Source organism: Copadichromis virginalis, linkage group LG7 (assembly GCF_057382275.1).
Source record: "Copadichromis virginalis isolate Kocher_CV1m ecotype Utaka linkage group LG7, C_Virginalis_male_GT1.1, whole genome shotgun sequence".
NCBI classification, from domain to species: domain Eukaryota; kingdom Metazoa; phylum Chordata; class Actinopteri; order Cichliformes; family Cichlidae; genus Copadichromis; species Copadichromis virginalis.
In genome coordinates, this window is record NC_140624.1 from 49,622,125 (window position 1) to 49,634,415 (window position 12,291).

Sequence of the window (12,291 nt, forward strand, 5' to 3'; positions counted from 1 at the left end):
AACTGAAGTAAATACTGATGGTGTATTTACATGCTTGGTGGAGTCCTGTAATTTGGTGTTGCGAACACTATATTTGTGGAACCTACCCCCCCACCCCCACCCAACTAGCAGGTCAAGGTCTTTTTTATTGGATTTTGACAGTATGACAGTACAGCCATTAAAACGACATGCACTCACTGGACTCTGTACATACTGATAGAACCACTTTGGACTCCTTTTTGCTTTCAGAACTGTTTTTATTCTTCGTACAACAGATTCAACAAGATGCTGGCAATATTCCTCTAGGAGTTTGGTTTATACTGATATGATAGCATCACACAGTTGCTGCAGACTTGTTGGCTGCACATCCACGATGTGAAACCACATCCCAAAGCTGCTCTATTGGATTGAGATTTGGTGTTTGTGGAGGCCATCTGAGTACAGTGAACTCGCTGACTTGTTCAACAAACCAGTGTAAGGTGATTTGTACAGTGACTCCATGTGAACTGTAGGCTCAGTTTCCTGTTCTTGGCCTACAGGAGTGGCAGCCGGTGTGGTCTTCTGCTGCTCTAACCCATCTGCTTCAAAATTCGAAGCTTTGTGATTCCAGAGATACTCTTCTGCATAACTTATGCATACTTCTGCTTATTTGAGTCACTGTTGCCTTCCTATGAGTTTAATTAGTTTGCCCATTATCCTGTTGCTCATTTGTTATTTTCTCTTGAAATTTCCAATGAAATTCCCAGTAGATCATCAGTTTCTGAAATACTCAGACCAGCCTGTCTGGCACCAACAACAATGCCACGTTCAAAGACACTGAAAACACATTTCTTCTCCATTCTGACTTTCTGTCACACTGTTCAAATGGTGCATGGCAAAGTTTAAAAAAACGAGGTCATTTGTTAAAACCAATTCCGATAAGAGCTCATATCCCTGATATTTTATCTCATCATTACAGCTCTAGCTTTTAGCGCAGCAGTCCCATCCACCTGGTGTTCAAACCCTTTGTTTGCAGGGGGCAGCCAATCAGGAGAAAGCTGGCTTAAAGAGAAAGGAATTAAAACTGCTCATTTCAGAACGTAGATGACCCAGGGGGCTGTACCAGCATCCAGTATAAAATGAATTATTCTGAACTGGGCAAAAGCTACTCCAGCAGAGTCCAAGAGCAAAAATGGAGCTGGAAGTGCTTTCTGGTTGACAACTGGAGTGTGGTGCTAATGTTCTCACATCCTAAGGCTACAGCAGGGTTAGTTTCATGCCCCCCCTTCACAGTCTTTGTGCTGAGCTAGCTTCTAGCTTTAGCCTTATGTATTCATAAGGCATATATACAGCAGTCTTGCTCATCTAAGTCTCAACAAAAAGTGAATAAATGTATTTCTAAAAGCTGCTGAGCTGTTGCTTTAACAGCCTCGTTAAGCTCAATCAAGTGACCCTGCAGAGGTGATTCAAATGAGGGCGTGCAGTCGGCTAAAACAGCATTACACAGCAAGAGGGATGATTAATATTCTAGACAGCAGCCCTAGCCTTCACTATAATTTATTGACACAGTGACTGGTTTCAGACGAGTGGGGGTCACACATATGCAATTAAACAGGCTTATTATGTGTGAATGAGAATGTTAAGAATAGGGTGAAGACTGCATGCAGGCAGGCAGCCAGTCGCTGGTGAGATAAGAATGATAGAAATAAGGCAACTTTAATTAAATAGATAAGAGAAAACTTAAAAAATTCACAACTTGCACATCCGATGTCACAACAGGAAGGATTGAAAACACCCACACTGGTAAATGACGCAGCCTCTTTAAAAAAAAAAAAAAAAAAATCATGCTGTGAAAAAGCATAAAAAAAGGAGGGAAAAAACTTATTCATCGTGTGTTGAGAAAAAATGTACCATTATCAGCATGTCCAGTGGGGTTTGCTCTATAATGAATGAGAGAAAGCTTCAGTCTTGTCCTCAGACATGCGGTATGACCCACATTTTATCCCAGAATGCTAATGTTAGCTACAGACCTACCAACCTGCCCCAGACTCCTTTTAGCCAACTGAACGTTCAATGAGTGAGTTACTCTCCTGCGGTAAAAATGTCAAACAGTCTAATGCAACAGCCTGGCGATAAATTTTACCTTCATAAAGGTTGTGATCTTCAGTTTTGGCTAAAATGATTAAAAGTATTACTTCTAGAGCAATCCAAATATTGCTAATATCGATACCAGCGCTGGTATCGGTATCGGATCGATACTAGCACAATAGGATCAATATTTTCTATCCTCAAAATTCAGTATGTAACCCACTGAATAGTGTTAAATAAATTCTTATCCTTTTGGAAATGAAAAAACTTAATCTTTTTGTGTCACCTGCCAGGTCTAGTAGATTTATAGCCTGTAGCACATTTAAACAACAGAAGTTGACAAAGAGCTTTAGGTACAGGCACATTTTTAATTCTTGATCCACAAAAAAATTCAGTTTGAAAATCTCAAAAATCATGAGACGCTGCTCTCCCCTACATAAGCTAACTTTATAGGTTAAAAGTATTGGTATCGGTATTGGTATTGGTAATTCTGGCCCTGTATTTACTTGGTATGGGATAAATACCAAAATTGGTGGTGTGCAGTATCGCACAGCACTAATTCACCTTGATGCATTGTTATATCAGTCTGTTAAGTTAATGTTGGGTAAAACCTGAGGACTGGCGTGAAAGTTCAGAACTTCATCTTTAGCTGAAAGTTGCTCAGTATGTAGCTCGTGCCCTGCAGCCAGTGGTCAGTCAACACAAAGAAACCCCTCAATTCAATATCAATAACTTTTAATCAATCCAGACTTTTAAGTTGGATCAAAGTGAGCCTGACACATTGAGATGCAACAATGTTATTTTACACCCAATTACACGTGCAAAGTGCACTGAATCTCAAAGAGTTATTATAGATGTTATATAAGATTCACGTTTTCATTTAGGAAGCATTTTCTCTTGTCCAACGGGCTTTGGTCTTTTCAGTATGAGATGAACTAATTTGTAAGGTGTTGTTTGATAAACCTCTCACAGAGAGCATATACTTTCAGATTTCTTTAGTCTGGTTTGGGTTAAGGGATTACATCTTTGTCATGTTAAAGCTGGAGGCCTCAGTGACCTAGTTCTCTTTAAAGGCCACTGGCATGAAACTATTTTGATGATCTCCATGCATTTAACTGTCCTACATGGAAGAGTGCCCTGGCTCAATTGTGATACTGATGCCAGTCAGTGTTTTTTGTCCCTTGAAGTAATTGCGTGATGTTTATGGACGAACTGTTTGTGGGGGATGAGTCTTTCACAGAAGCTACATGGTATCGCCCACTTATGCTTAATTCATAGCACCGCATTTGTGCCTGCTTGCAGAGGTATTTACCTACAATAGAAAGGGGCTTTCAACCAATGAAAATGTTCCCATGCAGAATCCCAACTGCACGTTGCTTGATGTGTATGATGCTGTGAGTTGGCTGAATGCAGACTGGCACACTAATGAGAAGAGAGCAACAGTGGAGCCAAGCACAAAAAACCCCCCAAAACATTAAAGACCCAAGAATACAGCATGAAAGATACAGAGAGTGGCTCTCGCAGCTGGTTAATGGACCAACAGCAGCGCAAATTTGAGTAGGCCACAGACCGGGTTATGTCACATATACTATCACATGGGCCATCTGACAACAGACGCTCACTGCAGGTAGACGAGCTGTCCAAAGCTGCTAGTGTGCTGGTAGTGGGCTACCACTGCTGAACATTGATTTCCCCATTGTGCTTCATGGAAAATATGGCCTTAAATCTGCATACGTCATCTGCTATAGCTACTGAAATCTAGTGAGGTGTTAATGTTTTGTATCAGAAAGACAACTCTGCAAAGAAATGTCAGCTTTTCACGAAGGACATGGTCCAACCACAGTTTTAACTTTAGAAAAAAAGAAGACGGTATTCATATAGAAATGCTAGAAAAGAAAAATGTTACAGTTTCCTTGAGTAGGCAGAACGTTAGCATGCTCTCCAGGCTAACGTTAACATGCTAACAGAAGCGGCTAAAAAAACCAGAGCTAATGATAAAATTTGATAAAACAGAATAACTAAAATGATTACAATCATTCCTGAAGGGATCACAGAGGTTTATAGAGAATGTTGTGGCATTACATACACTAAATGTTCAATATATAGAGCTTATTAAATTCTATTTCTTCTATAGTTCTTTATCATCGTCACCTCCAGTTATTGTTCTTCATCCTGCAATCACAAAAACAAGACTGCACAAAAGCCTTGAGCTACCCCTCATTTCTTTATAGTTTGTGTCTGATGAGCCAGACTCCTTTTAACCAACTGAATTTTCAGTGACTTGTGTTTTCCTCTATGTTCTCTTAAAAGACTTGACTAATAGTTCTCCGGACTTTCTGCAGGTCTTTCTGAGTTTTGCTTTGGACATTTGCTGCTTTATCACCTATTTTCAGTTTAGTCCTTGAATTTGACAGACTGTTAACAATGACATATGAATCATTTAAACAAACAAAAAGACACAAAAGTAAAGCGGTGAATCAGTTTTATGTCTACACATCGTGCATAACATCGTTATGCACTTTATTAACACAGTTTGCCAGGCATAAAATAATATTTTTGCACCAACAAGGTGATTTGCAAATATCTATTATAGAAAATTTGGCAATCTTAAAAAATATATTAAAAAAAACAGAACTAATTGAGGATTAAAGAAGAAGTGGGAGTCCTAAAAAAAACATATACATCAGATAAACAGAATCTGAAGGCGATTTCCTTAAAAAAATGGTTAAAAAAAAAAAAAAAAAAAAAAAAGAAATACAGCAAGATTAAAATTTCATGTCCTATTCAAGGGATCTGACACAGGACTGAGAGATGGATCTGCCCCGTCAGTTGAGCCATCTAATATTTGCTAAAGTCTCATCAGAAGTGGTCTCAGTAGGAGGCTGCCAGTCAAGGAGCCATTCTTAAGGAAGGGGGGGAAAAGGTAGAAAAGGCTGAGGTAGCCCAAACTACACAAGAACTGGACTGAAAATCAGTGCCAACAGGTCTGATGAAGTGATGAATCAGAGTTTGAAATTTTTGGGTCATGTCGTCATCAGTATGTATTAAGGTTGTCTCGAGAGAAGTATGCGTCTGCAGCCATCTGTAAAACACAGTGGAGGTACTATATCACAGTTTGGGGTTGCATTTCCGCTGGTGATGTTAGGATCTCATCAAAGCTGTATTATGACTTATCGACACATAAAAAGCACCATGAGATTTTGATACACCACGCAACACTGTCTGGAAAGTGTCTTGGGAACAGCGTTACTTACTTTATGACTTTGCATAAATAGACTGATGACTGGTGACTTGTACAAATTAAGCCATGTCATTTATAAGATGAAAAACAGAAAACACTTTCAGTGTAAGGTATGATTAAAGGAAAAAAACTAAGAGAAGTCTCTCAAGGCCAGCTGGTCAGGGCTTGTTGACTTCCTCCAAACCTTCCGTGCTCACAAAAACGAGGTTAACTGATGCAGACATCAAGATCATGATAATACGCCTGTCTCATCTTTATATCTCACTGATATTTTCCACTTATGGGCCGGCCCACAGATGCAATGCTTTAATTCCAACCAAGCTTTGGTGGTTTATTTTTACGTGTCAACGAGAGCGAAGAGTGAGCCAGCGACGTTATTGTGACAATGTATCTCACTGGTGTAAACTGTGGTTTGGTGATAACCGATGGTTCTAGAAGCACACTCCACTGGGTAGTCAACACGATCTCACCTAGACCTTGAGGAAAAGTACCAACATCTGGGGAGAAAAAAAAAAGATGCACACACACAAACAACAACAACAACAAAACTATACATCCCCAAATCCCTGGCTCCATCCATCTTCCTGCTGTCACCTGAAATGGGATCCGAGGGTAAGGTGACCCCTGCGCCATAAAGGAACAAGGGGAGCCATGTCACTTTGTAAAAAAACCTCCGCTCAACCATCTGGCACAGAGATAATAGAGCTGGAGGCAGGTGAGAGTCAGTGCAGAGGGAGAGGGCTTCAGTCTCCTTGAGCGTGCAGTTTCATTGTAACCTACCAATGAACCCGTCCTGAAAATGAGCCATTCTTTACATCGAATTGCATCCATTATATTGTCCCTGAGAACAAGAGAATTTCAGGCATGAAAACCAATACAATAGAGACGAAAGGCATGAAATTCTCTTGGGAAGTGGGAGCTCCAGCGACACAGTGGGTGCCATTGTGCCGTAAACTTTTGCACCCCCCCCCCCCCCTCGCCTGACTCCCGACGTGGTTTTCCGCCTCTGTTTCTGCTGCTTTAGCAGCGATGATAAAAACAGGCGAAAATAAGACACACGGTAAAGTCTGCTCATAGCGTAACAGTCCAGTCTTCAGGATGATCTTTCTTTTGTGCCGCAAAGATGCAAGAGAAGACTGTGGCTGAAATGTGCCGGGCAAGCAGCAATGAAATCCAAGGCTAAACACACACACACACACACACACACACACACACACACACACACACACACACACACACAGAGATATATATTTATCATTGAAGGTATGAAGCAGCAACCTTGGTAAATATTTTAATAACTTAGGTCAATATAACTGAGAGAAAAGGCCAGCCACTGGGTATCAAGAGAAATCTAAGAGGTCTTAGAAAAAGAAATCTAAATCTTGCGCACACAGGCTTCACACATCTTTTTCTAATCCTTCTTTCTACAATGCTTAAAAGGTCACTCTGATATCAAAAGAAATTACACCTCCTCAGACTTCGTTTCCATCTTCAGTCTGACATTTTCTCCTATTCATCTGTTTTTTTTGTGGGGGGGGTGGGATTTGTCCCACCCGCCCCGAGTCAGTCACTGAAGATGTGTGTGTTCTGAAAAAGTAATTTTAATTTAACACTGAAGTGCAGAAATACCATTATAGTGGTTTCGCAGGTGTTATGAGAGCAGTGTTCGATCGGAATAGGGTGAAGCCGGCAATCGCACGCGTTCTGTTTGTGATGATATGACAATTCGCTGAATACAACCAGAGGCCAACCAATTAAGCGAAGCTCCCCGTTGCACACTTACTGATGCAGACCGACTCAGATTGTTTGATTGCAGACTGATTGGCTAATGTGTCATCAACGTTCATCAATTATTTGCAAACCTTCGCTAATCTGTCTGAGAGCGATTGGAATCAGCCCAAGTCAAACCAGGATTGTTTGGATGGTTGCTGTCATATTTTTATCCCAATGCAACTGAGCCATAAAGCATTGTGCAACTGGGCAAGGCCGGAGGACATTTCAATCCACTCGATAAAAATCAAGACAGGCTGCTCAGCTTGTGGTCGATAAACACTTTACATTTGTCAGGCTGACAGAGTCATAAACAAGGCTTTCAGTCCAAAGTTGCATAACCTTAAAACAATTAAGACAAACGTGATAAACGTCACATGAATGCTGCAGTATTTCACTGCTAAATAACAGCGTGACACTCAGGCTGGTTTGATTTCATATTTTTATTTAAACTTCTATTTTCAAGGTAAACATTGCCACAAAAAGGACAGCTGTCATCATATTATATGCATTTATATATAAAGCCAGTTTTCCCGTCTGGGAATAATCAAAGTATAGTACCATTGCTTTTCTCTTTCGGTAATAGTAGTCATTTCAGCACTACTGCACTTTACATTTTGGGATGGTGAATATATATAAAAACAATATACATGAAAATAAATAACAATAAGTCCCTACTTAAACATGAAATAATGTAACCGGTTAAGGAGACAACGGTAATTATGCACAACAGGACAGGAGGTTTAATGGCCGTCCCCGGTTTAAGTATTTGCCTTGGGTTAGCATCAGGAAAAAAATGCTAATGACAAAAACAGGGTATGGAATAAATGAGCTGCAAGCAACAACGAAATCAGACGAATTAAAGAGTGATGCAGAGTGCTTATATCATCCGGGGACTGAAATTTAATTAAGCTGTACTTGAACGTGGGGGGTGGGGAGGGATATTAAACAGCCGGCAACACTGTAACTCCTGCATACTGATGATGACAACAGAGTTTTCTCTCTCTTCATTTCTTCAATTCAAAAGCGCAAATGTGTCAAAAGCTGTTGTACACTGAGAACAATGTACGCCAAAAGAAAAGAAAAACAGTTTATGAGATAATCGCGTGTAAAATCAACAATAATAGGACATTTGAAGATGAGTGGCAGGTGTTGAGTCACAGCAGGTTTTTAGTATTCAGTGCAGAAGTAAATGGATGTTCATCAGAGCAGTGTAACACGTGTCTGCATGTTTTAAGTGACCTATTGAATTAGCCAATGCCAGCGTCCTGAGCTCCTCGTGATATCACAAGTCAGCATATGCTGAACCAAATGAAGCAGCTCAGACGCTCCAACAGGTGTTCAGCGCAGGACTGAGTGAGCATGAGCGGGAGCTACCGCAGGAACTGTAACCCAAGTGCAGGTGAAGCTTCACAGTGTAGAAGCAGAGAGATTATGAAGATACGAGGGAGAACGAGGTTGTGCTGCATGAAAAAGAAACACCATCCTCTACAAGGTTGAGGCACTTTCAAAGCAGCGTGAACATACTATAAAGGGTAATGCATACACACCTACCCAGAACACACACACACACACACACACACACACACACACACACACACCCACACCCACGTGCCGTCAGTTCCTTTTTCTGTACTGAACGGAGATGGAGACGCGCAATCTGCTGCAACGTGTCCTTCAGCCGGAGTCCATGCTGAACAGCTCGATCCCGTGTGGGCTCCAGTGGAGGCCGACTCCAGAGTTGAAGACCAGCGACCACACGTAGGGGATGAAGAAGTCCTCTGGCTGGTCCTCCTCCACATACTTGAACTTGAGCTCTGGGAATTTCTATTCACAGAAAACACCGGGCGAGAGAAAAGTAGGATGAGCAAGTCATAAAAAAGAAAATGCTGATGCAGAAATGTTTCCGCACAGAGTCTTTTCAAAGAAGATATTTTAACTTATCAGATCGGTAGTTTTTACGCAGTATGAACTCGACGCTGAAACTGCAGTTCCTCCAGTGGTCAGTGGACGCTCACTTTACATTCTCATGTTAAAAGCTACTTTCAGCTGCTCTGTTTTTCATGAGGGGGGTTCTTATATAGTGCCTTTATACTCTATTGCAGCATTCAGATGCTTTATAATACATGTATGTAGTTTATAGTTTGTCACATTCACCCATGCATTCATGCAAATACTTGTTTCTACATCTAATCTAACATTCACAATCTGAAGAATGCATTGGGAGCAACTCAGACTTCAGTATCTTGTAAAAGGCTTCTTTGACATGCAGACTGGAGAAGCCAGGTCACCAAAATTCCAATTAGCAGATGACCTGCTCTACCTCTTAAACCACATGGCGCAACATTATCCCTATAAATTCCCAGTAAGTAAACATGTTCAGAGCCTGGTAAGAAATAAATGTTTTTGGAAATAGCTAGCTCTATTATTAGCACTAATTAAAAGTTAACTGTGTTGGTGAATGTAGCTTGCTAACTGATCTCACTCTTGTCCAAATATGGTCACTTTTGTCTCCAAAAAAACCGAAGACGCTGAGCTGAATTGCTTCATAAACCAACAGGTGGGGTCACGGTGGCTACATCTATCTTTTATATGCAGTTTATGCTTTAAAAAAAACAAGACCTGAAGCAGCGTATTAGAGCTGCGCTACAATAACATGGTATTTGTTGTTTTTTTCTTCTGTGGATTGCCAAACACAGCTCACTGAAATAAAGTCCTTTTTTTTGGAGCTGGCTGTTGAATGAATGAATTACTTTCACATGAAGCAGAAAAGCTGTGCTACTCAAATCACTGTTAGTACCGTGAAATATGAGGAAGACCTCTTTGAAACCTTGACACTTCGCAGCAGTTTGTGAAGTGGGAAGAAGTTTTGCAAGCGTTCCTGGTTTGGTCAGGAAAAGTCTTCTTTTTATTTTTCCTATAAAGAGGAAACATTATCTGCACTTGGGGGAACTTCTCCACTTTGGGCTGACATGCTGTCTTTAGAAATAGCACAAAAATAAAATTCAATTGCAGCTCTGTTTAGTTTCATATCATCTATTTTTATATCATATCATCAGTGCGCCCCAGGGCAGCTGTGGCTACAACGTAGCTTGCCATTGCCAGTGTGTGAATGTGTGTGTGAATGGGTGAATGACTGAATGTAGTGTAAAGCGCTTTGGGGTCCTTAGGGACTGAGTAAAGCGCTATATAAATGCAGGCCATTTACCATTTTTAATTGGTGCCCTTTTTAACCTCTCACCATAATAAAAAGTAAAACTGAACCTTTCAACCTTTCAATGAAAACGAATTTTAAGAATTTAAAAGTCACAAATTAACAGATCGATATCTGACAAATTGAATGTTTTGTGTAATCAGTTATCATCTTGAACACCAGCTTTTTCCAAACCTTCTGGAAGCCCACCAACCAGACCAGACCAGACCAGACCAGACCAAAGCATGCATGAGCCAGCCCACCTGACAGCAGGTAGGCAGCCGGGGAAGCACATCAATAATACATAATGGTACCTCATTATATCCTCCTGTCTGCACATGCATGTATGTGCACACACGCGGCCAGTAATCAGTCTGTGGTGAAAGACAGATGCTGTGAGCCTTTATTTGATGGTCTGAGTCCAGTCTTTTCAATCCTGATTGGCTCCATTCAAGGCCTCACTATCGGTATCACAATGACACAGACCGAGGGGCTGTGGGGTCACAGGCCATATGCCAGGTTACTGAGGCTAAACTGTACACACACACACCACTCCCATTGTTGATGGCCAGACACAATGCAGGAACTGTATTATCTGAGTGGCATGGGTGTGTAGGTGACTCCCTCGTAGCATAACGACTCATCCGGCGTTCACATGACCTTGTTGGTGACAGTTGCTCCACACATTCAGGCCTTTACTTGTAAGCTTAGAGGAAGAAATACAGCCTTTAATTTTTCATTTTGATTGAAAATAGTTTTCTTCAGCAGTGTCGTGTTTACAAGCATGAACAGACGGCAGCCGAGCAGATTAATACCCTGCAGCAACCACCGTGATATATGAAAACATATGAAGCACAACCAGTTGTGCTATTAGGCAATTAGGTTAATCAAAGCATAAACCAGCAGACACAGCTATGTCAACATAGGTTTGAAACAACACATGTTACAGCATCAGCATTAACCTATTCTTACTCGTAAAGCATTATGTGTACATGCGCAATCAATGTTAACACCTCTAAAACGAATCCTCTATATGAGCAAAATACGGCATAAGCGCCTTTTTTCATAGAAACCAGACACACATAAGACACTGAGGCTACTTTGGTAAACGCTTGCTTAAACACTCTGAATATAAGTAGTTCTCCATCATGAGCCCTGAACACAGCAGTCACAGTTTAAAGAAAAAGGTAAAGAAACTCAGAGCTAAAGCACAAGCACACAAATGGTATTTACTCTAGCATTACTATACGGATTTGCATGCTTTATATCTGTATAAATACAGATATGAGTGGCTTCACTTCAGTATTAAACCCATAATTTATCATTTTCATGGCCTCATTGAAAGAATCTAAATTATTATTCATGGGAAACGCAGAAACATCACCAATCATATTATAATTAGATCTTTACAAATCTCTGGCGTGCTTTTAGTATTGACACGCTAACATTATCACTACTTCAAAAATGGGTGCCACTGATGCAAAGGAATTCCTCTGTAATTATAGGAATAGCTCGGCATCCAATCTGTGTTTCTTGATATGGATGCGAGGATCAATACCAGACTCGTGCTTGTACTTTAAATCTAAAATTATAGTTAGCCATCTAGCTTAGATTAGAGTTTGTCCCAAGCTCAATAATAAACACTTACAGAGGAGAAGTTGCTGTTTTACAGTGATATCTCTGGTGGACAATCGCAATAACTCGACATGAATCTGGCACAAACAAAGCCCTAAATATGTCTTACTATAACACACAAATCTCCACCTGTGTGTTTGTTTGTTTCTTCGGCTGCCAACTCCTCCTACGCAATCAGGAGTTGAGCAACAAAACTTGGCACACAGGTACGTCTTAGGCCCCTGAAAGCACTTATCTATATCATATCAGACATGACATCCCATCTTGCCTAGTAACCACCTAGCAATAGGCTAGAATTACAGTTTTTAGCATGCAGGCATCTATAAAAAGCATCCTTACACTCCTATAGTTTAATTTCGACACCGTGGGAACTTAAAGTCCCGCACGCTCACATGACCAATTTCCC

General features: G+C 40.7%; 1 protein-coding gene across 2 annotated transcripts in view; it reads right to left on the minus strand.

Annotated features, from left to right (window-relative positions):
* Nucleotides 1–7,481: 7,481 nt before the first annotated feature.
* dym (dymeclin) overlaps nt 7,482–12,291 on the minus strand; it is a 59,278-nt gene continuing 54,468 nt past the window's right edge. For both annotated transcript variants that reach the window (XM_085463919.1, XM_085463918.1), the window contains exon 17: nt 7,482–8,884. In XM_085463919.1, the coding sequence (XP_085320045.1) occupies nt 8,735–8,884 (150 nt within the window). In that variant the 3' untranslated portion in view covers nt 7,482–8,734. The remainder of the gene's footprint in view (nt 8,885–12,291) is intronic.